The sequence below is a fragment of the Pan paniscus genome, chromosome 8, assembly GCF_029289425.2.
Source record: "Pan paniscus chromosome 8, NHGRI_mPanPan1-v2.0_pri, whole genome shotgun sequence".
NCBI classification, from domain to species: Eukaryota; Metazoa; Chordata; class Mammalia; order Primates; family Hominidae; genus Pan; species Pan paniscus.
In genome coordinates, this window is record NC_073257.2 from 103,300,228 (window position 1) to 103,326,052 (window position 25,825).

General features: G+C 36.2%; 1 protein-coding gene across 10 annotated transcripts in view; it reads left to right on the forward strand.

Moving 5' to 3' along the window:
- Positions 1 to 20,403, forward strand: part of PCGF5 (polycomb group ring finger 5) — a 121,632-nt gene extending 101,229 nt beyond the window's left edge. For 6 of the 10 annotated variants that reach the window (XM_034931078.3, XM_063607808.1, XM_063607806.1 and 3 more), the window contains 3 exons: positions 564 to 653; positions 7,801 to 7,860; positions 14,413 to 20,403. In XM_034931078.3, the coding sequence (XP_034786969.1) occupies positions 564 to 653; positions 7,801 to 7,860; positions 14,413 to 14,460 (198 nt within the window). In that variant the 3' untranslated portion in view covers positions 14,461 to 20,403. The remainder of the gene's footprint in view (positions 1 to 563; positions 654 to 7,800; positions 7,861 to 14,412) is intronic. The other 4 variants (XM_055093127.2, XM_063607809.1, XM_008950682.5 and 1 more) reach the window with 1 other exon arrangement.
- Positions 20,404 to 25,825: the final 5,422 nt, after the last annotated feature.

Sequence of the window (25,825 nt, forward strand, 5' to 3'; positions counted from 1 at the left end):
TTGTATCAAATTAGCTATTGGTAATTACTGAAAATTCTCATATACCTTTAAGGCCCCATAAATCACTGTATCCACATTCATTAATTTCCCTCTTCAACCCCAAACTAATAAGAAGATAGTAACCCCTTCAAATCTCAGGAAGGTGAAAGAATTCTGAGAGAGGAATTGAGAAGCCAAAGGAGCTGAGAGGAACTGTGAGGTTTCTGCAGGTTCTTGTTCAGAAAGGGGCAGTCACAGAACTATGCCTTAAACCTCTAAGAGACATGACAGAGATTTGGACTAAGAAAGGTTACATTGCATTTGTAAATTATGTGTATGAACTTGAGATACAGGTATATGTGACAAGATAAACAGTATCTTGTATATAGTATACAGCATAGTAACAGTATATGAGTAACATATCCAAATTGTTAGTGCTTTAGGAGAATAAATGCCTCCTATTTAAAATAATGGATAATACTTTTGTTCCAACTCTTTGAATATTTTTTGAAATTTCAAAAAATATGCAAAATACTTTTGAATTCAACATTATGTTAATAGATCTATAATGATTCTTTTTAAAGTTGGATGTGCTGTGCAATGGTGAAATTATGGGGAAGGATCATACTATGGAATTCATCTACATGACAAGATGGCGACTAAGAGGCGAAAACGTAAATTGCTTTTATATTTACCTATGTGTTTATTTAGTTATATACCATTATGTTACTCAAATTTAACAATATTAGAAACTAAAAAAGACAAACTAGCTTGGGAAGGAGAAGAAACTGGTTTTTCTTGCTACTGTTTCTCCTAGCACTCTGATAATTGGTCCTATGTATAAAATCAAGGTCTGTGGTAAATGTGATTGTATTAGATTTAAAGTGAGATTAAAACCCTATCTAAATATGTTCAGGACTCTACTAACCAAGACAGAGAAAATGACATATTGTTTAAACCCAATAAGTTGTTGGAACATTTATGTATATGGAATGGGAGTGGGGGAAACTTAAGTTCTCCCCTAATATGATTAATGGTTGATAAGGGTGTTTGTTTTTGGTTGTGGTAGAGGGGACACATAGGGTAGAATCTAAATAATCTTCTTTCAGCTACCTCCTTTTCGTTGAAAATATAAACTCGGACTTAAGGGTAAGTGAGTTTGCAGTGCTTTCTGATGCCAGAATTAGATTATTGTGCCTTAGGCCCTAAGCATATGGGAGAAATGATTCAAAGGAGAAAACCAAAGAAAACCCAAAAAACCCAAAAGGTGAATTTTGTATTTTGAACTATGTCTTTGATTCTGGTTAATTCTGTAGGACTAATATATGAGACTGAGATATGAGACTAAGGAATACAGTAGTAACTTAGGTTCTACTAAGTTCTATAGTAGTAACTATAACTTAGGTTCAAGCATGGGATATTAGGCAAATTTGAGGTACTAGAGATTGTAGGACTCATATATGACATTAAGGAATATAGCAGTAATGCTATCAGAAATTATCTTCATAATCTGAGTGCATAAATAAATATGAATTAAGATTGGCTATAAGGTTGGAGTAGATAACATCTAAGATTATCTTTTGGACATTAAGATTCTGTGTTTATGATACAATATGCCATACTCTGTGTAATTTATTCTGTAAACTAGATTTATTATATTTTCTCATGAAAATGTAAATCATAAAAAAACACAAAATTAAGAAATTTGACCTCACACAAGAATAAGAAATAAGAATCCAGATATAATGAGGGTTGCCATGTTACCATATTTCCAAAACATATTTATATTGAATGTAAACATTTGTGGAATTATTATAAAACAAGCCTCAAAAACTCATTGTCTTATGGGTAAGATATTTGGCTCTTTTGCAGAAGAAATGTCTTGATATCATATAATAATAAATGAAGCACCTACATTTGTAAATCAGAAGTTTTTTTCCTGCTTGAGATGTAGTAAAAGCCCTGCTTAAAGCCTTCTTTGTGAGACTGAACGCTTTCGCTAGCAGCAGGAGGAAAAAATTACATTCTAACACCAGCCACCAAATAGTGTGTGGCCTTGAAGAACTCATCATACATGTTTGTGGCTCATATTTTTAAAGATCTAACTACCTTTGTATTTGGTAAATTAACAACCTGCCTTTCTGTAACATTTTATAATGTTTTAAATGATTGTACATACATCAATCACCCTCAGTTAATCCTTACAACCAAAATGTTCCAGGTACCAGGTACAGATTGCACAGGTAGTAAATTCTTTCTTACCCAATACTGTTGAGGAATGGATATTATGATATTACACATAATATTGTGTTGAATGTAACTTCAGCTTTCTTTGATAGTTTAGCAGGCATTGCAGTGTGTTTTAGTGACTGAAATCATCGTGATGAATAGACTTGCCTTAAGGTTAAAGAGATGTAAGTGGTCATCCACTGCACGACCTCTACAAGTGGCTCACTTGTTCTTTACAAGAACTCCTCCCAAAGTTGCCCCAGCTGCCATTATTTTAATGTCAAAGTATGAAAGAGCTAATTTATAGACATTTTTAGTAAGAGACTATGATTTAAATCAGTCCTTACTGTAATTACATTTCTGATTACATATTTGTGAATAGTTTAAATTTTTTGGTTGTTTAAGGCATATTTTAATAAAAGTTCAAAAAGTGGTTCAGTAGCTATGGTTCATCATTCAGGTGGAAACTAAACCAATAAACAGAAAAATTACTACCTTTTACATTTAGTGCAACAGTAAAGTAATATATTAGCCCATTTCATTTCTTGGTGTGACAAACCTGTTTTTTAGTTGCTTTCCTTCTCCAAACCTGTTTCACCCTCAGTCATCACAACCTCAATAGTTCTAAGATTGGTAGCTCCATTTTTCCAGTTGCTCAGACCAGAATCCCTGATGTCAGCACTGATTGCTGCCTTTTTCTTTCATCCATCCTTTCTTAGCAAATTCTGTAACCTTCACCATCAAAATATACATTCAGAATCCAGCTATGTCTCACTACATCCACTTCACTACTAGTCCAACCCACCATCGCCATTCTCCTAGCAAGGCTCTGTGCCACCACCCTTGTCCCACCTCTATCTTCACCTCACACAGCAGCCAGCGTGATCCTCTTAAGACAGGTTAGAACATGCCCACTCCGTTCTCTGATTCCTCCAATAATGTTTAATTTAGGTAAAATTCAGAATCTTTCTAGAGACCTACATATGTGGCCCCCATACAGTCTTCCCCAGATACTCTGTCTCCTCGTTTATTCTGTCTCCCTGGCCTCACAGCACTCCAGCCACACTGGCCTGTTTTCTCAACCACACCCCACTTGCCCTCACCTCCCCTGGTATCCACCTACCTCGTTTCCTTTACCCCCTTCACTTAAATAATTTTGCTTCTACCTCACCTTCTCAGTGAGGCCTCTGACCTCCTCTAAAACTACAACCCCCTCTCCCGATGGCATTCTTACTCCCTTTTCATGCCTTATTGTTTTCCATAGTATTTCATACCACCTCCAGCATATTATGCCTCTTATTTATGTTTATTGTTTGTCCTCCAAGTAAAATATAATCTGAGGACAGGGATTTTTGTTTGTTCACTGCTAAATCTCCAGCACCTTGGGCAGTGCCCAGCATATATACTCAATCAATACTTGTTCAAAGAATAAATTGAATGAAAATGTTATCTTTTACAAGGTAATGGTTATGCAAAATATATCCTACAGATAATTTTTATTTATCTGAATCTCAGCTTCCTTTTTTTCTGTTAAATTTTCAATTTTTGTTCAACTTCCAATTACAAATTATTATAATATTAATAGATGAATTCTGACAGTTGAGTGACATGGATGAATGCAGCAGTATCACTAAAACAATCATTTCTTGATTAAGCTCCTATAGCATATTGTTGTGATCACATCCCTTCTTATTTAATCATCCACTGCCAGCAAGATGCCAGCATGTCTGAAGAGCTCTTATTAGTCTACCTATTGGCTAACTAGCTCTGCCTTGGGCTGGAGTCAGCTTATTTCCTAAACTAATGACCACTATGTGGTTCTTTTTCTTGTTTCTATTGCTTTTTTGTATTAAACATTTTAAGCTACCCAAGATTAATTTATTTATACAAAAACACAAGGTTAAGATTCTAATTTATTTCAAATTGTTTTTAAATCAGAAATACAATGTATTGAATATTGAATAATCCATATTTAACCTTATTGTTTTGAGATGTCACCATGTCTGTGCGTATGTGTGTATATGTGTGTGTGTGCATATGTGTGTGTGTGTGTTCCTAGACATTGTTTTGTTCTTGTGAGCAGGTCTTACTCTGTACGAGCATTACACATCATCTACCTTTTATAAAGATCTGGCCACATAACACCCCTATCTAAAACCCTCCAGTTGTCTACTTTCTTTGGGATAAATTTGGATGAAGTTTAAACATGTTTTATAAGGCAAATAGTTGGGCCTTCTAGGTTGCTTTATCATGTGTATTAGTACCTATTAGGGAAAAATCCCCAATTATTCTTTTGAAAATTGTGTTGACTAGTTTTACCCATTTATTCTTCCAAATGAGCTTTAGAATAGGATTGCGACTGGCATTGCGTTATATTTCTAGATTGATTTGGCTGGAATTGGCATCTTTGCGGGTTTTTTATTCTATTTGGCACTATGGGATGTCTCCTCATCTATTCTTAGACATTGTGAGTAGATCTGTCATTTTCTTTCCTCCTCATATTGGATACCACTCTCTGCCCCGTGGAGTCTTTCATCTCTGACAAGGGTACTCCATATTCATATTACCCCTTTATCTTGCTCTGCTTCTAGCCTCTTAGGAAGAATCTCAGGATAATTGATTTTGCCTCAATTTCTCAAGTATAGTGGAGTATTTCACCTGCACCATACATATTCTGTGCCACTGCTCTCCTTTGTCTTGGGGTAGTTCCACTTCAGGCTAAGCCTGTTTTCTATGGTCCCTGCCCTCTCTAGACCCTTGTCTCCATTGTGATGCATTTTTGAAAGATTTTTATCTTTAGGAATCAAAACAAACAGCTGGTCAGACTTAGCTCTTAAAATTTTTTCAGTTCATATCAGTATTGCCACCTCAAGTTTCTATACTCAAGCTTGGCATTAATCTTTTTCTTATTAGTGGGAGAAAAAAGGAAAAAAAAACATGCTTCTTGATCTTTAATGCAAATTCAGATCATCTCAGGATCTTGGTAAAATACAGATTCTGACTCAGTAGGTCTGGGAATAAGACTCAAGATACTGTATTTCCAGCAAACTCCCAGGAGATGCTAATGCATCTGATCTTTGGACCATCCTTTGAGTAATAGTGTTTCAGGAGATGTGATCTGTGACTACTGACTTTCCCTGTAGTTTCCACATCTATAAATTGAGGATGCAGAATTACAGAATCAGATCTCAGTTTGGAAGGGACTTATGTCATATCATCTGATCTGTCATCCATCTAATACTTGGACTTTCTTCACAATATTCATACCCAGGGGTCATCACATTTTTTGAAACATAAATGGAATCATATGTATTGTTTTACAACTTATTTAAAATTTGATAATGTGTCTTGTGCAGAATCAGTAAACTTTGAAACAATTTTTAATACATTAATAATAACTCCTTTTGTGGCTGTAGTATAATTTGATTAACACACCCCTTTGATGGACATTTAGATTTTTTTCAAATTTTTTGACATTACAAGCAAGGTGTTCCAGTACCTACTACACATATGCAAGCATATCCATTGGCTAGATTCTTAGAAGTAGATTTTCAGCAGAGTATATATGTTTTAAATTTTTATAGATACAAATTGTCCTCTGAAAAGGTTTTAGTGGATATTATTTGAAATTTATAATCATACCAATAATGAATGAGAGTGCCCATTTTCTGACATCCTCCCCAACACTGCATATCATCTATTTTATATTTCTTCTGTGAACTTACCTATCATATTCATTCCCTTGGTTCTTTTTCATCATGTTTGTCTTTTTGTTAATGACTTCTAGGATCTCTTTATGTGTTCTGAATATGAATCTTTTGCTGTTATGTGTTACAGCTATTTTCTTCTAATTGTGTCCTGCTTCCTAGTTTTGCCTCAGTTTTTTGATTCTTTCAAATTTGAGTAAAACTAAGAATTAATGAAATATTATATACTGAAGTGTTTAGCAGAGTGTCTGACATGATAAATGTTATTTTATTAATAGCTTATGCATATTAACGTTTATTATGATTATAATTCTCTCCTCCTTCACTTAGTTTCATCCCTGAGAGCTTATTGTCAATATCTCTATCCAGCCTTAGCTTTCATCGTGTACTCACGTTCTTCCTGCTCACCTTTTCTTGGGTAGTTCTCAGTACAGCCCCCTTTTCCCAGCTCATCCTGATTTAGTTTTATCTCTTCCAGCAACCTCTGCCAGTCCAGCACCTAAAGTTACTACACCATGCTTGTCTTCCTTTGCTTTATTTGCATTAGTAGGCAATTGTAAGAAAAGCAAGTATATACATCTTGACCGATACCAAAGAGATCAATAGAAAAAGAAAAAAAAGAATCACTTAGTGAAATTGCCACTTTCCAGCTTACTCTTGTTGACCCTGTTTAGAATTTTCAATGTTATGCAAAGTCTGATGGACCAGAGCTTGGGGACTCTTTGGAGAGAAAGGAGAAGGTTGCTAAAAGAGAGCTGAGCTGAGCCCGCCTTACAGCATGTTGATGCACACTGTACCTAAAATCAAGGACTGACTGCTAGAGAAAAAAATTACTAAAGTATTTCGGGAAAATAGAAAATTCCTTAAATTTTATTTAAAAGGCTACAAATATATTTGTTTTAATCAATGCTTATTTAAATCTTTCAAAGTATATCTTTTAAAAACCTACTTTGCTATGTTAGAAATATCCTGGTTAATTTGTGCCTTATATTTTTTATGTATTTAATTTTTTCCATTTTGAAAAGTATGCAATGTTGAATTCATATATGCATAATTTTAAAGTATACATTTTATGTTTTGTAGTCCAATTACAATTAAAATTACATTTAATAAGAGTTTAGCATAGTATTTAAGAATTAGGATTTGGGAATGATTTTTTTAAATGTGAATAAACTGTTTTAAAATAGTAGGTTTACAAATGAATCTACTCAATAGTTTTAAAGTGTGTTCACTCATTGCTTTACTCATAAAACATCTGATGGCTGATATATGCCAGTTCTGGGCCTTAGCTATTAAGACCACAAATGTGACTAAAATATAGATCTAATGCTATATATATATATAATCTAATATATATATATATAATCTAATGCTAATATAATCAGCAATGTAAAGCAACATAAAGAACCTACTATAAAACAGAAAATAGATGCCTGACAGGTTGAGCGGAGTTCCACGTCCCTCCCAGAGTTCTGATTTCCTTGAACAATATTACTTTCGGGGGAAGTTGAAGAAGAGATCTAGGAGACAGTGATCAGAGGAAGGGATGGAAGAAAGAGGATGTCCCTCGTGTATGCAAGAAGTGAGATTTTCCCAGGAAATAGTATTTGTAAAGGATATGGAAAGGAGAGGCCACCATTTTTGCATTTGCAGAATATTAAACAAAACTCATCTAGATGCTAAAATTACTTCAAGCTAAATTTTACCAGTTACTAAGTTATTAAAATCTTTTTTTCAAAAACAACCACCATTTTTTTGGAAAGTGTTTATTTACCATTAATCATGTTGACTCTTGTGTTTGACGTTAAACTATTTTAAATAATCAATTTTAAATATGTGTCCAGTTGTGGATGCCTCTTATCTGATGAGTTCATCTCCTCCGCAGTTTCGGTGTCTGAACTGCTCAGCTTCGCAAGTCTGCTCTCAGGATGGCCCTTTGTATCAGGTAAGAGGCACTCACGACTGTACATATGACCATCATGACACCATGGCGGTGAGCACATTCATCCCAAACTCAATTCCTAAGACATTTAACTTTGTAAAACTGTTACTGGAGCTACAAAAACTTATCTTTTCAACTTATATACCCAAGATTTCCCATTATTTTAGTTCTCCTGAATTATCTATTTAATTTTACTGAACTAAAAAATTAGAAATGTTAAGGCTATTACTTATGAATCAGGAATTTTTAATAATTACTACTTTCAGTCCTTGAGAAATCTCTACTCCATATTGGATTTTGAGACATTACTTTCTTTGTATGAATGTTATTTTTCAGTGAATCATTCAACCACAAGTGAAATATAAAATGCCAAATTAGGTGAAGCTAAATAACAGCAACAGCTGATTCTAATTATGAGCTTGCTTATTAGCCCTTCCCTAGTACTTGAGTTACCTCTTTAAAAATGATAGTGAGCTAATTTAGTAATGCACTAAGAAAAGTTGAACATGTGTCTGAGGAAAGTTTATCTGATAAAGATACATTTTAAAAATTTGGGAAACAGACAAGGGTATAGTAAAGATTATTGTTGGGTACAGATGTGATTGATGATCAGCCTTAACCCTGTGAATTAATCATACCATTTCTTTAAAATATCCATTGTTGGGCCAGGCATGGTGGCTCATGCCTGTAATCCCAGTGCTTTGGGAGGCTGAGGATGTAGGATTGCTTGAGGCCAGGAGTTTGAGACCAGTCTGGGCAATATAGCAAGACAAAAAAAAATTTTTTTTTAGGCCAGACACAGTGGCTCACCTCTGTAATCTCAGCATTTTGGGAGGCTGAGGCGGGCAGATCTCTTGAGTCCAGGAGTTTGAGACCAGCCTTGACAACATGGTGAAACCCTATCTCTACAAAAAATACAAAAATTAGCTGGGTGTGGTGGCGCACCCCTGTAGTCCCAGCTACTAAGGAGGTTGAGGCGGGAGGGTCGCTTGAGCCCAGGAAATGGAGGTTGCAGTGAACTGAGATTGTGCCACTGCACTCCAGCCTGGGTGACAGAGCAAGACTCTGTCTCAGACAAACAAATAAATAATAAAATAATAAAATCCATCGTTCTTTTATTTCAATAATTAAATGAGTCTTCATCTTTATTTCCTTGGAGCCAGGGAGAAAGGATAATTGTAATTACATAACAAACTTAACTGGCATACTTACCTCCAGTGTTACAGTTTTGGAGTTGGGACAAATGAATGTATGTTAAGCATTAAAAGAATCACTTGAAATTGCTAATTGAAAATGTTTAATTAGCAGTTTATCTAGAATTTTCTTCAGCCTTTTGTCAGTGCTATGATATGGGAATTCTCATGCCTTCATTAAAATGTGTGCTTTTTGATACATACTCTTTAAGTCCTAGCTTTTCAGCAATCTAGTAAGTAAATTTAACATCTCTGAAGGCCAAGTCTGAGGGAGAAAGATCATTCTTCTCTTTATGCAGATAAGGGTCTGGGGTAAATAATTTAACTGAGCTGGTGAGATTTGTGTATATCCGAGGTGTATAGATGTTTCAGCTGCTTTAGCCTCATGGCTGATTTGGGAATGCTGAATTGTAACGATAACACTGCCTGTAGCTATAACCTGTGCAATATGTGGCTTTCTGCTTTTACTCTTGGTGTTGATGCCTATGTATTTCCTTAGAAATGAAGATGTCCTTAAACCATGATCCAAAGTATTAGAGAAAAACTGGAGTGAGACCAAATTTCTAAATCCATACAAATTTCCTCTTCTTCCTTCAACACCTCATTAATGGCTCATTAATAGTCTTCATTAATAGTCCTGTAAGGAAATTGAACTTGTACCTAATAGGATGCACCCTTAACTTCCTGAAAGGATAACTAAATGGTTTTATGTTCTGAATTCTCTCTAATTTTCAAGGAATATATCATTCCTATGCTGTATCTATTGTTAATCATTAGAAAAGGTGGAATCCTTCCACTTTGCCATTCTTAATAGCAAAAACTGACAGAGAACCCACAATTAGAAAACTGGTACCAAATCTGATTTTGAATATAAGTAGATGATAAATAATACACTAATATAGTGTATTATAATAGTGTATAATATAGTGTATATTATATAGTGTATAATATAAAATATTTTATACATTTTATATATTTTATACATATATACTCTAGGTTAAAAATCATCAGTAGATACTGAAAAGGTGTTTGATAAAATTCAATGTGAAGTCCTGATGTTTTCCTATTGAAAAATTTTTCAAAACAACAGAAAATTGAAATAATTATACAAAGGAATATTCTTTATGATTACCTAGATTCATCAGTTAACATTTTGCCACATTTTTTGCCTCCTCTTCCCCTCTCTTTCTCTTCTCATCTCCTTATTAATCAATCTGTGTATGTATATATATATGTAATAGTACATTACATTTTATAGAGATGCCAGTTCACCCCACAATTAAATTATAAAGTTAAATGTAATTCCAAACACACTTTTACCAGATCTTTGTTTAACTTGACAAAGTCAGTCATTCTAAAGCTCATAAGGAAATATCAGCAGGTGCTTCGATCAGTCATGTGTTTACAAAGAGTAATGAGAGGGAATGTGTACTACCACATACTAAAACATATTTTAAAGCTGAAGTAATTAAAATAAGGTCTTGCCTTAAACATAGACATATGAATAAAAAGAATAGCTCAGCAACAGACCCCTAGTATGTATGAGTCTGTAAAGAGGGTATTTCAAATTAATGCAGTAAAATGATTAATTTAACAAATATCTATTGAGTATTATGCATTGGGCAGTCTTCTAGGCCTTTCAAGTTACAGAAGTAAAAATGAACACAAATCTTTTCTTTCATGGAACTTACACTAATGATGGTAACAGACAAAAAATAAACAGGTTAAAATTTATAGTGTTAGAAGAAAAAGTAAAATAGATAAATAGAATAGTTTTGATAAGATAGCCAAGAGAAGCCCTCTTTGAGGTGGTGGATTGTTGATCAAAAGAAATTGAGAGACGTTGCTATGTGAATATCAGAGGTAGAGCACTGAAGCCTGAGGCAACACACTGCAAAGGCCCTGAGAATTGATTATGTCTGGTTATTTGAGAATTGCAAGGAGGCCAGTGGGGCTGGAGCACGACAGTGCAGATCTAGTAAGGCTTATTTTTAATTAATTATACTGAGACTGGGTGGGGAATTCAATTCTACCTCACATTTTATATCAGTATAGGTTTATGATGGCTTAAAATGGTAAATATTTTAAATGATACTATAAAAGATCAAGAAGAAAATATACTTGAAGAACTGATCTCAGAGTGGGGATGGCCTTTCACATTGTACCTAAAAAAATTGAATTGACTATTAATATTAAAAGCACATGGCAAAAATATCATAAAATATATTTGCAATGTATGATAGAAAAAGGTTTAATGTTATTAATACATAAAGAGTTCATACAAATATGTAAGAAAAAGCTCAGCTTTTCATAAAAATGAGCAAAGGACATGATCAGGCAAGATACACAAGAAGGAGACACAATGGGCTAATAAACATATTAAAATGATTTTCTTAGTCAAGAAATGAAAAAAAATACTATCTTATGCTTATTAAATTGCCAAATTAAGAGGTGGGGAAAGATAGTACTCATTATTGATGAGGCTATAGAGGAATGGGCATTCAAATTTCTTTTAAAAATGTAGAAAAATAAAACTACATTTTATTTTTTTTTTTTGAGATGGAATCTTGCTCTGTTGCCAGGCTGGAATGCAGTGGTGCGATCTTGGCTCACTGCAGCCTCCGTCTCCCAGGTTCAAGTGATTCTCCTGCCTCAGCCTCCTTAGTAGCTGGGATTACAGGCATGCGCCACCATGCCCGGCTAATTTTTTTTTTTTTTTTTTTTTGTATTTTTAGTAGAGGCGGGGTTTCACCATGTTGGCCAGGATGTTCTTGATCTCTTGACCTCGTGATCTGCCCGCCTCGGCCTCCCAAAGTGCTGGGATTACAGGCGTGAGCCACTGCGCCCAGCCAGAACTACCTTCTTGAAGACCAGTGTAAAAGTGTTTATCAAAAAGCTCTTTAAAATATGTATGCTGTTTGAACTAGCAGTTCCACTTTTAGGAATCTATCCTGGGGCAAAAGAAATAGATCAGTGGGTTAAGATTAAGTTATAATAGCAAAGGAAAAAAGGACTAAACTCAAATGTACAGCAAAAGGAGACTTACTGATAACTCACAGTTCATTTCTATAACAGCATAATATACAGCTGTTAAAAATTATGTAGCACCGTACCAAATGGTATGGAAATAGGTTTGTGGAATTGCTAAATAGATAAAAAATTTAAATGATACTAAATAATATGTTTAGCATGATTCCAGTTTTGAGAAAAAAATGAATGTAAATAAAATGAGTAGAGGAATATACACTAAAATTATTATGGTAATTATCTTTGGATGGTAGGATTTAAATATTTTTCCTTTTTTTCTTGATACCATTCTGTATTTTCCAAATCTACACTAAAAACAAGTTTTGACAAAAATAATTCATTCTTTAAGGAAAAAAGTACATCAAAGACAGTTTTATCATTTTCTAAAATTATTTGAAATGTATTCTCTGAAAGTATCTGTTCTTTATTTTTATTACATAATGAGCCTTGAGGACTAGAAACTGAAACGCAGGTCTATTTAGTGCAGTCACTTAACACTAAGAGGTAATTATAAGCCATATTTGATTATTGTTAGTGTGGTGCCATTTTATTTCAGAAAACAAACCAAAACACAAATAGAACTTAAAATATATCTTTACAATTTTCAGTGTTGTGACACATTTCAATAAAATTATTAAACTTCATATGTTCTTATAGAACACACAACAAATGGCTACTTGGAGGAGAAAACAAAATCATTTTCAGCCCGAAACTGAGAAAATCCCAAGCATTGCCAGTCAAGCCATTTTACTTCCCTCTGTACCTTTATCCCTAGTAGAATTAATGGATACTTCCATATATGATGAATGCATTCTAAAATGAGTGGCTTATGTATTTGCAGAAAATGTGCAGATTCAATAGAGTCAGGAATCAAATGCAAAACTAGAGCAGTTAGTATAGTGAAGGGCAAGCTGTGGGTTGGGTGAGGTAGAATGGAAAGGATATTGGTCGTCTCAGAATCTCGCTGGGCTTCAGAAACATCCAGAGTTTAGTAAAATGGAGATAATCTGTGTCTTGCTCCCTCCCAGGTATTCTGATTCAGGGGGAACTAAATAAAGTTTAAAATAAAAACAAGTAAAACCAGAACAGTTTTAGAAGTTTTAGACCTTGGAAACCCTGAGAGACTATCTGAGACTTTTACTCCAGCCCTTAGACAGCTGTAGTAGCATCTGCTGTACTTCACCTGGGAGAGCAAGACCTAGGGCATTTGTATTCCTGCCCTCTAGTTCCATCCTGAGCTGAATGGTTACAGATTCCAACATTGAGTCTTCCCAGTGTGTAGCATAGCTATAGTAAGCACTGAAATGGTCATTTTCAGGATTGTTAAATCTCAGTCTAGCCCTTTTATCTATATGAAAGAATACAAAGTTCTCTATACCGTATTTTTACATTCATGTATACCAAGATGGAGAAACATTAGTCAGTGACCATCTAAGCCCCTTCTTGATTCCATAAAAGTAGCTCCTCAAATTTCATTTTAAGAGGGGGTATCTGCAGCTTTAAGAAAAGGAAAACCACTGATGTTTTGGTTCTATAAGATATGGTACAGGGTAAAAACAAACACAGAGCTACCTCTGCATATGCCATATGCCTTTATTCCAAAGAAGCTGTTTCCTCTCTAGTTCTGTATGATAGCCAGATATATGATACCTTTTCTACATAGTGACATGAAAAACAATATGAACCATTCAGTTATTTTATGTAATAGTCAAATCCAAATGTTTATTAGTATCAACTGTTGAAAGGAGGTAGTGACCTAAATGTTTCATGTAACAATCTTTTTCAATATTTTTAAAGGATCATTAAAATAAATTTTAAATTAAAAAAATGTTTCAAACTTGTAAGAAATATGATTTGTGAACACTACTCCAGTTTTACAGGTTCCTAGCAGAGGGGGTCTCTTTGTTGATTTGTGATTTAGTGGGCTCTCACCAGCCTAAGCTTTAGTGGAATCCAGGCTGCTGATTTGTCTTGTTCGCCTCCTAGGGTTACTAACTGAATGCCTATAAGCAGGGTGTGTAACTTTCAGTCCTTCCCAGTTCTTGCCTCTCCTAAGTGTTGTGCTAGCACTAGTCATATATACAACCTGTATGATGTCTGTAGGCCTTTGAACTTGACCTCTGCTGCATATTATTGAAAACTTGGCTGATTCTAGAAAAATAATGGCAATCAAAAGAAATAGAGTTTTAATGGTAACTCGAATTTTAACTGTTGTAATCACTAGTTCCAGGAAATACTGTAAATTATAACTCCGAATTCTTAAAATCTTTCGTATATAAACTGTATTGTTTTTATCCAAATACAGTCTTATTTATTATCTGTCTTTATTTTGTAGTCATACCCTATGGTATTGCAGTATCGACCAAGAATTGATTTCGGTTAGACCAAGGGGCCCAGACCTCACTGAGATGAATCCTGCACTATTTGTTTACTCGTCAACAGATTGCACAGTTAACGGTGTGTGGACTAGAGGAACACAACCAGATTTTCAGCATGCAAATAAGGCCATTGTCTATCTCTAAATTGTCAGTTGCATTCATGTTGTTTCTATTAGGAGCAAACCAAGTGCCATTCTGCTACTGAACCATCTGCATAAGGTATTTGTGTTGTCTCAAAGTGTGCAAGTCATGGTAAAAATCAGTTAGCTGTGCCGCCATGATTCACCCTTCTGAATATTTTGCTTGCCTGTTCCAAGATTGTTCTAATGTTTAATTACACTAGTAAAACGGCTCAATTTTTGTGGTGTTGCAGTTTTCACATACTTACTCTTTTATTCTTGTTTAAATAGCGTACTGTACAAGAAACTAATAATTATATCTTGAAATTATTTTGTATGGAAATATATTTAGAAAAGTGGTTTTTGAGCCACTGTCTTGTTCTTGGTAAGCTTTTTGTGTGAAAAAAAGTTCATTCTTGAGTGTGCAAGTCCTTTTGCCAAGAATTCCAATTATTCTGTAACATTAGAGCACAACATAATTGTAGACATTCTAAGCATCTGTCCGTGTAGTCTACCAATTGCACAAGGAAGGCATGTTAGCCCTCCAGATTGAAAATGTATGTGACCTCTTGAACTGAAGTTAGATTCCCAACCATTCAAAATGTTGGCAGCTGATCACATTTACTTCTGATAAAATTAATGTGTAAGTAAGGTTAATCTTCTTTCATAATGCCTTATGACAAGCAGGTGCTGCTTCATGAAACGTCATTGTATAGCCCATTTCATGTATCATTACATTGTTTCTGTTATTTAATGAGTGCATTATTTCTCTTTTTAAGTTGGCCTTAGGTATATGTCATTGTGGCATGCAGAGGGTTATGACGATTTTAAATATTAGGATTTTTAGAGCACATAACATTAGCTATTTTATGGATTTCAAAAGTCTCAAAACAGTTGTAGATTAAAACTGTTAGTTACCTTTCACATTTCCAAACTATGTGCATAAAATAGAATAAATGCAGTATAGAACTATGCTAACCAAAATTAATAGGTTAAGGGTATTTTATTTTAAATCCTGTAGTAATTGGGGAAATGAGAAGATTATTATTTTATACGTGAGTTCATTAAGATCAGAAGTACAAAATGTCTTGTATTTTGCAGTTTTGTTAAGTCTTCCATTCGTTTTAGGATTAGTCTACAAGTCAAAGAAAGTCTTGTTACCTTAAATTATATGAAAACTGTCATTTTAAATCTTTTAGTATTTACAGTTTTCAAAAACCTTACTTGGAAATTGCTTTGAAACAAACAAGCTAACCTTTGAAACTTAGGAAAAAATCTTGAAAGTTAGGAAAAATATTTGAGAAATATGACGAGCACAATCTGTGTGTTACACACATTTAGTTTTTATACTGCATATGTGGTAAATGTGTCACATTTTCCAGTAAAATGTATCAGAAATCAATGCCTTCTGAATTTCAAAATGATTCTTAGAAATAAGATATTGTACAACTCTAGCAAACATACAAAGTACAGCTAAATCTTAATATATTTCACTATGTAAAAGGCTGAAACTTCATAATTATCTGTTCCTTCTATCTTTTTTTGAGTCAAAAAGTCTATTAAATTTTTCTGTTGTTGTTCCAACTTTGGTGAAAAAGGTTATGGCAATACTTTAACTTTGTTTTGTTACATTGTTTTTGTTCTTGGAATGGCTCACAAGCAGAATTTAAAAGGCAGATTTTCATTAACTGTAAATGGCTGAAAAAACTGAATTTACTGTCTAGCTACAGAAATTATTTTTCTATGCTGTGAAACTGTTCCCAGACATCCCTAAGAACTTTTACAAATTATTATAAATTTGTCACACCTAGGTCAGCGATTAAAATAGTGTTTTGCAAATAGAATTTTAATTAACTCAAAATGAATTAAGAGTGCATTTTAAAAATCACAAGTGAGACTTTCATGTTTTGGCCCCCCAGCCAAAACTTAATGGTCATAAATGAATTTTATCTACAAAATCTCTTTAAATTTGGCTGGTTGCCTTGTCATATGTAATTTCACTATTTTCCAAGGAAATATATAGGAAGCAATTATGAAACTGAGAATAGTTTTATATAGAATTCTTTTATTTACTGATAATGCATTAACATTTTTATTGAAATGCAATGGAATATGTGCCAAAACACGTGAAACGCTTACATAAAGAAAGGCATCAGTTGTCGTTTGGAGAAAGGTACACATTTTTTTGATGGTCCTAAGTGATATGGTATTACTACTAGAATCACAGATTTCTTCAACTGACTTATTTTGGTATATTCAACTACAGCTTTCTAAGGATAGGACTACTTTCATGTCTAGTAATACACTGTATTCCCCGTTAATTATCCCTTAAGTCAGATTGTAGAATTTGCAAGAAACTAGGTATAGAAAAAATGTACAGGCAACTTTTGTGGTTAGCTTTATAAATTTAGGGTGCTTATAAAATGATAAAATGAATTCTTTATATAAATAACCTATAGGAAACATCTGAATCTGTAACATCAGAGACTAAAACTAAAAGTTTTCTTTAATCTGTTGTTTCTTAAGCAATAAACTGAAAGACCTTTACTTCCATAAAAGATTTTGTTATCTCTTTTATCTGCCTTAGAAATTATAAGTATAAAAGGGTCAAGGGAACTTAGATATAAAGAATGACTGTGGTTTATAAACATTACTTTAATTGAAGTAATCACATCAGTTAATAGAGAAATCAAAATATATATGGCCTTTTCTCTAGATTAGCAAAACAGCTTTACAAAGTATGAAAAAATAAACTAAAATGCTCATTGTGAGGTAATACTCAGTCTGGAGTACAGGTAACTTGGGTAATGCCTTTTAACTACTCTTAGAGGAGTATATTATTTCTTTATACATTAAACATCTATCCCATAGTAATGTGCCACATTTTATAAACGTGATGACTTTGCTCAACTACATTACACACTCAAATGTAATCTAAATTTAAACTGATTCTTTAAGGAAAAAAAGTGTGTTATATAATATTGTGAACTGTTTAGCTTTACTGAAATATTTAAGAGAAAGTGCCTCATTACTAAAGTGCATTTCTGTTTTAAATTTACTGCATAAAGTTTGAGTTATCTGTACCTGTCTCTTATGAATGGTTTCATATCTAAATAGGCTCTTGTAAGTTAATTTTTTTGGAAGATTTTCATAAGAATATAGATATCACCAAAGACATTTTACAGTAAATTAATAACCATGTTGGAGAGACGGTTTTAACAGTTTGGAGGTTGGAAATTTTTAGATTGCAATTTAATTTTATATAGTTAGGCAATAACCTTGATTAATTGCTAAAATATCACCAAAGAAAGGCTTTAAACTGAATTTTCTTGGTGAGATCAGTCAAATGCAGGCTTTTCTTGCAATAATCAGAACACACTTCCTTTCAAATATGTTCATTGTTTTTCAGCATCATCTAACAGATCTTAGTAAATCCTCAAAGATGAGAAAGAGGTAAACACAACAAATAGCCTTCCTCTGCATGAAAAGTGAGAGAAATACATACTTTGAAAAGAAAGTTCAGATTTTTAATTTGAGAGGCTTTTTATTTCATGGAGGCAGTGTTAACTAAAATTAAGCTTAGATTTAGCTCCTGTATTCTTCATAATATGAGAAATTTTATTAAAGGCAGACTTTGGTAAAAGTGCCAACACACTTACTTGTATAGAAAAGACTTCATTCTATGGGATTTATATAAGTAAGTGCTTTCTCTATATTCAAAATATTTCATAAGGGCCTGTGGTTTTTTTCCCCTTAAAAAGCAACTCTAGGCCGGGCACAGTGGCTCATGCCTGTAATCCCAGCACTTTGGGAGGCCAAGGCAGGTGGATCACTTGAGGTCAGGAGTTCGAGACCAGCTGGTTAACATGGTGAAACCCCGTCTCTACTAAAAATACAAAAATTAGCCAGGTGTGGTGGCACATGCCTGTAATCCCAGCTACATGGGAGGCTGAGGCAGGAGAATCTCTTGAACCCAGGAGGTGGAGGTTGCAGTGAGCCGCAATTACACCACTGCACTCCAGCCTGGGTGACACAGCGAGTCTCCATCTCCAAAAAAAATGCAACTCTTGGTCTTGTTTCTCAGCACTTAGTTTACTGTTATTAGAATTTAGCCATACAGCCAACTTTGACAAAATGGGTCACAGAACAAGCATGTACATCAAGAGGAAGTTCCATATCCCCATTGTACCGTTTCTCCTTGGGAACTCATGCTATGGGCTACCTTAAAGGTAAAACTCATCTTATGGAGTCTTTCTGATAGGTCACTAGGTAAAACTCCTTGGATAGGGTGAAAATGGATGCACATTCTATTACATACTCTGGTTTATCATAAGGAATTTTCCAGAAAGCTAAGCTTTATACTAATAAGATATTGGTTGGTAGTAGGAACTTCAAAAATGAATGAGTTTGCCATAACTTTAATTTTCTGGATTAGAAACACAAAACTTGAAATGCAATTATCAATATTTTGTAATATATTTTCCTACAGTTTGGGTAGAAGTAAGGAACATGTCTGCTAGATCTGGTTTATGAAAAAGTGAAAAATATTAAATACACCAGAGACTCAAACCCTTTCAAGGCACACAACAACTGTTTCTGGATTTACCTGACAAACCTAGTTGAGTAGCATTTTGACGGAAAATATCAGACTGAAAGTTCATTCAAATGTACTTAAATGTACAATACAGTGTTCAATAGTTTTTATTGCAGTGATGTTTTTCCAATAATTTAAGTAATTATCTTCCTAGTATAATACAGTTTTCATAAATAATGTTTACTTGCTTTCTTTATATTTTCAAATAAAATTAAAATGCTTGAGCACTTCCTTTCAGAAAGTTATAAAATTAAAAATAATTATTTTAAATGCTCATTCAAATGTGTCTGTATACTTGCTATGCCCCTTTTTCTATAATTCCAAACTGAGACTGATTTTTCAGAGATTTTTAATTTTAATAATTTTAAATCTAGAATCAAGTGAAACATATGTTAAATACTGAGTCTAGTTTTCTTCCATCTTATGGAGCTTCATGGAATAAGAAACTAATCTAGTGCAAATGAAGATTAAATATTTCTGGGTGATGGAGAGATAGTCAACAAATTTATTTATCCATCCTCTGCACATCAGTCCACTGGAGCAGGAGTTCTACACATTAAAAATGTAATGGGATCAGCCTAGCATTGTTTGGTTTTCTTTTGTTGTATTTTTTAGAATGGGGGTGGGGGCCTAAGTGTCCTTATGAAGCTGTGGTCCACGACAGGAGCTTGTTGGGGGAGTACCAGGGTTCTGCTGCTTTCCTGCATCTGAGCAACACAACAGAGATCATCAGTTTTAAATAGAGTAGCCCTCACAATCAAAATATCATAGAATATATTGTAAAGTTATGTTGCTAATTTTCCTTTGAAATATAAAATATTTTAAGCTTTTTGTCAAAAGTGGTAACATCTTAATACAAATAAAAACCTTTTTGTGGTTGTAAGATTTAGCTTATAAATCATTCAAATTGAAGTGAAAGAATTACCAGGTCATTGTTAATGACTTAGTCTATTAAGAATATATGTATTTTTGTAAAGGAAAAGCACTTGTAGATATTTAATCAGTACAAGATATGTCTTTTGCAGAAATAAAATGCTGCTTAGAGATTCTCTTTAAATATTTTTTATTTTTGTGCTCAAATGTATTTTCTGTTGATCTATGGAATGTTCTGTACAAAGCTGTATAATTGTACTGTTGGGCTAGATACTTTTTTTTTTTTAATCTGGACTTAGCCAAGTATATTTCACCATGTTAAAATACAGTATCTTTGTTATTAAAAATTAAATTGCATAATTTATTATTGTTTGTCATCTTTAATATTAGTCACTGTAGATTGCAGCCTTCATTAAAAATATCTCCTTTAAGTACTAGTCCTGTAGCAAATTTTATTGAAATTTATTGAGTATTTGAGATCATAAATATTTTCTAAGGATTCTTCAGCTGTTTATTTTTAAATGGCACACTGTCCCTCAAATACTAGTTAAGGTGTATACACACACACCCTTGAAGGATTTTTTGTTTTGTTAGATTAATCAAACCCAAAAGAACGTTTTGAAAGTAATTAGGAATCAAAGGCAGGCCCAAGTGAATTGAAAGAAAGACTGTTTCCTTCAGCCAGTTAGATAGCTAAGCTTTGTTTATTAATACTTTCCATGTGCCCTTGCCTCAGAAATTCATTAGGCCAAAGCAAGACATTTATGTCAGGAACACTGTGATGGTTTCTAGCTTGGCCCCATTGTGATTTTGATGCCTGAAGCTTTGTCTTAATGTTAGTGAAACGTTGGAGGTAGCTAGAAACCCTAGTCCTTCGGTGAGATAGGGAAAGCAGCTTTCCTCTGAGCAGAATTTGGCTTCCTTCTGTATTTGAGCTCCACTCTCTTCAAGGCTGCTGCAGAATGGGAAAGAATGTGGAGGACTGCGCATGGGAAGTGCTGGAACATGTAGCACACATTGCTTTCATCACATGTCACTGGCCAGAACATGGCCTCACCTAACAGCAAGCAAGGCTGGAGGACCTAGTGAAGCCACATCCCAAGGAGGAAGAGGAAAGTTTTGTGACCTGCTAATGTCTGCCACACCCTACATTTGCAAAAAGAGGTCACAGTTGCCTTAGGTCTTAGAAGTGTGTTGTCCACACAGGCTCAGCACTTATTTTTTCACTGGTTTGGAAAGGGAAAGAGGGGTCTTGCACTCAGGCCAGGCGTGAGAAGCTTGGGAGTCACTCTGCTCTTCGTGTGGCTGGGGAACATGCAGGTAGTATTTTGCTGGAAGCCATGTACAACCCCACTTGGCACCCCAACCCTTGCCATGGACTTTGCAGTGCCAGGATTTGCCACTAGCAATCAAATAGAGAATAATGCCTGGAGAGGACAAATATGCAGCGATCACTACCAGTAGAAACCAGCAAAGCCCTGTTCCTCCTTACAAAGCCCAGCCTTCCTTACACAGTCCTCCTTCTAAGAAGCCCTGCTCCTTCTTACAAAGCCCCACTCGTCCCTATAGAACCTGCTCCCTCTTCAAAGCCCAACTGCTCCTCAGGAAGCACCTCCACTACAAAAGCCTCTCCTCCCTAAAAAGACCTGTTCCTGCAAAGAACTTTTGATCCTCTTAGGAAGCCCTGCTCCTTCTACAAGCCCTGTTTCTGCATATAGTGCCTTGCTCCTCCTCAAAAGCTCTGCTTATCCTTATCCTGCTCCTCCTACAAACCCTGCTCTTCTTAGGAATCCCAGCTCCTCCAAAGAATCTCTAGTCCTCCCAAGGAAACCTTGGAAGTCTTGCTCCTCCTACAAAGTCCTATTCCTTCTTACAGTGCCCTGCTCCTCTCTACAGAGCCTGCTGCTCCTACAAAGCCCTGCTCCATTTTACAAAACTTGTTTCTACAGATACCTCTTCTTCCTCACAAAGGCCTCTTTCTCCTTACAAAGGCCTTTTCCTCCTTCACGACTTTGCTGTCCTACAAAGTCCTGCTCCTTCAGCAAACCCTACTCTTCCTGTGAAGTTCTGCTCCTCCTATAAGCCCTGATCTTCCTTAAAAAGCTTTGCTTCCCCTACAAAGCCCCACTCTACCTACAAAGCCCTGCTTCTCCTGCAAAGCAATGTTCTTCATACAAAGCATTCCTCCTACTACAAATCACTTTTCCTCAGACAGAGCCCTGCTCATCCTTACAAAGTCCTACTTCTTCAATAATCCCAACTTATCCTTAGGAAGCCCTGCTCCTCCTAACAATGTCCTGTTTCTCCTACAAAGCACTGTTCCTCCTCACAAAGCACCACTCCTACAAATTCCACTTTATCCTTACAAAGCCCTGCTCCTCCTGCAGACCCTGCTCTTACTTACAAAGTCCTCCTTTTTAAAGAGAGCTTCTTTTTCCAATGCCCTGTTGCTCCTAGAAATCCCCACTTCTTCAAAGTCCAACTCGTCTTTACAAAGTCCTGCTCTTCCTTCAAAGCCCCAATCCCCCTACAAACCCTGCTCCTTTACAGAGCCCTACTTCTCCCTATAGAGCCTTGCCCTTCCTACAGATCCCTGCTCCTCCTTACAAAGTCCTGATGCTGTTACAAGCACTGTTTCTCCTTATAAATATGTGCTCCTCTTCACAAAGACCTGCTCCTACTTACACAGCCCTGCTCTCCTACAAAGCCCAGCCTCTCCTTGCAAAGCCCCACCCATCATACAAACCCTGTTTCTTATTTAAAAGCCCTACTCTTCCTACAAAGCCCACTCCTCTTTACAAAGCTCTATTCCTTCTAGAAAAGCCCTGCTCCTCCTAAATCCCTGTGCCTCCTACAAAGCCCGCATGCCTCGTTACAAAGTGCAACTCCTCTTACAAATCTCAGCACCATAACACCCCTTCTCATTAGAAATTGTGCTCCTCCTACCAAGCCTGCTCCACCTTCCAAAAGCTTGTTCTTCCTACCAATGCCTGTTTCTCTTTACAAAGCCCTGTTCATGCTACATAGACCAATTTATAGTCCATCATCTCAAGCTTATCCAGACTTCTCCCCCTTCTATAACACTTAGTTCTCTTACCACAACCACAGTCATTGATGTTTGTTTGCCCTCTCATTAGATTGTGAGCTTTGGAAGAAATGCTGACTTAGTTATTGTGGTATATCCCCACCCTCACAGACACACACACTTGCATAGTTACTGGCACCAGTATACAGTGGGGAAAGAAACTGAATTTCAGAAAGACAAGCATTGCTGACATAGACTTCAGGACTTTCCCAGACAGTCTTCTGTCCCCCGACTGGCTCCATCTCCAACTTCAGAACTTTGGTATAGTAAGTATGTGAAAGATGGCAAGGTTCCAGGTGGCCATCTCTTCACTTTAAAAATAGACACCCTGATCCTCTTGTGTAAGATCCCAGTATTAAGATTTGTTCCTTTGGGTGGACAACGTCTCCTCTTACAATAAAAGTTTCTAGAGAAAGGCTGTGTAGCATCAGATCATTTGTCCCACCTGCTTTGGTGAGCCTCAAATGAGGTGACAAGCTAAAGTTGGCTTAGTGATCATTAGTCAGTAGACAGGCATGAAACCAATGGCCCAAGTGGAACCCCTGGGCAAGCAGGAAGTAGCGACATAGAAAGGAAGCCAATTCCGTGAAGCGTTATCTGCCAAGGAAAACAGGATCTCAGCAGTCACCTGTTAGATCATGAGCTTTTAGATATACTGTGTACCTCCTCCCCTTGCAAACATGCTTCCCTCTTCACCACTGGCTTATTAAGTACTAGGAAGGCAGGAACTGTCCTCCTTTTCTCACCATATTCCCAGATTCATATGCCAGACAATACTGGAATGAATGGGTGAAGAAACAAATTCCCATCCCTTGGGCTCTGGCATGGAGCTGTGGTCCCCGGGGATCTCTTACTGGTCATTGCTCACATCATGGTGTCAGCCAGTCCCCAGCCAGCCTCTCCTTTTCCCTGTCTTTTTCTCTCCCTTCCTTTTCCTCTTCACTGAAATTAGCTTACTGAAGTTCTTAGCACGTGGGACCTACTGGGAGCCAAGTTAGGCATTCGTGCTAGACCACAGAGGCCTGAAGAGCAGGGGCCCAGGCAAGGGCTGCTGCCCAGTAGCCTGTGGCTTCCTCCCCTTCCCCAGGTCCAGCTCTGTGTTCTTGACTCCAGGCAACTGGCCCGCAACTGCATGGCACCGACTTCAGTGGGAGGAGGGAGAGGCTGAGCAGAGGAGATACAGCAGCACACGCCAGCCGGCTCTCAGGGAAAGCAGAGCCTGTTATTTCTGTCTTCTTTTCTCTCCCCTCCTTTCTGCATTTTTTCATCCTCACTATCATCTCCTACCTCTCGTTTTCTGTTTTCCCTCTTCTTCCCTCTTTACCTTGCACTTTTGTTTTACCTCTTTCCCTCCTTTATTGGTCTCTTCTCTGTCCTCAGCCACTTCCAACAATCTCCCTTCCTTTTCCCACGGGTTTCTTCCTTGCCTCTCCCTTTTCCAGTTTGTTTCTGTCATTTCATGTACTCCTGTTTATAGCTTCATTTCATTCTCTTTATCCTTTTTCTTTCTCTTCTCCCTCCTCTTCCAGATCCAATTCTTCTTTCCTTTTGGTCTTCTGCCCCACTCCAGGAGTCACTCTCCTTTGTAAACCAGATTTCCACTCACTTCACACACACATACAGTGGGAAATGGAAACAGCAGAGAGCATCTTGGAGGAGCAGTTGAGCTTGGATCCTTCAGTAAATGCTTCCAACCTCCAGCCAGACCTCTCTAATAAGGCCCAAGGGCCAGCAAGATAACAGCCTTTCTCAGAAGGTAAGATCAGTTTGTTAGGACTGACATAAAAAAATACCACAGGCTAGGTAGCTTAAACAACAGAAAATTATTTTTCTCAGAGTTCTAAAGGCTGGAAGTCCAAAGTCAAGGTGTTGTCAGGTTCAGTTCTTCCTAAGGCCTCTACCCTGGGCTTGCAGATGGCTGCTTTCTCCCTGTGTCCCCACATGGCCCTGCCTCTGTTCACAGGCACCCCAATATCTCTTCTTCTTTTAAGGCCACAAGTCATATTGCACTGAGGCCCACCCTTATAACCTCATTCAACCTAAACCACATTTTTAAAGGCCTTGTGTCCAAATATAGTCACATTCTAAGGCTCTAGGGCTTAGAGCTTTAACATACAAATTTGTGGAGGACACAAATTCAGTCCAAAACAGAGCTATGCAGTGCCCTACAGACCGGCTCCAAATGCAGGGTCATTCTGTTGTATAACTGGGCAATTTAGCTAACCTCACTGAGCTTCAGTTTCCTCATTTATGAAGCAGAAATCATTATAATGTATCCCATAGGTTTGTGGAGGAATGAAATGTGTTATAAAGCATACAGAGCAATGCCAGAGGACACACTAAAAGACAGCACTGTTGTTTTCAATCTCTTTCTATCTGATCATCTGCAGATTGCTACCCTTAGTTATATCAATGTTCTGTATTTGATTTGCTTTAAGACCTAAAATTCTGCCAAGTAAGCAAAATCCTGCTTGCCTAGAGCTTTTCCATTCACAGGATGGTTCATAAAAGTCATTCCCACTGAATGTCCTGATACATAAAGGACCTATTAATAGCACAGGGTCTACTGCATAGTAAGCACTTTGGAAATGTCCTCCCTTTCTCTCACACTCATTTAGTCATCAGAACAGACTTACAAGGCAGGTATTCTTAATCTCATTGATGTGAATCTGAATCTAAGTAACTAGCAAACAATCACC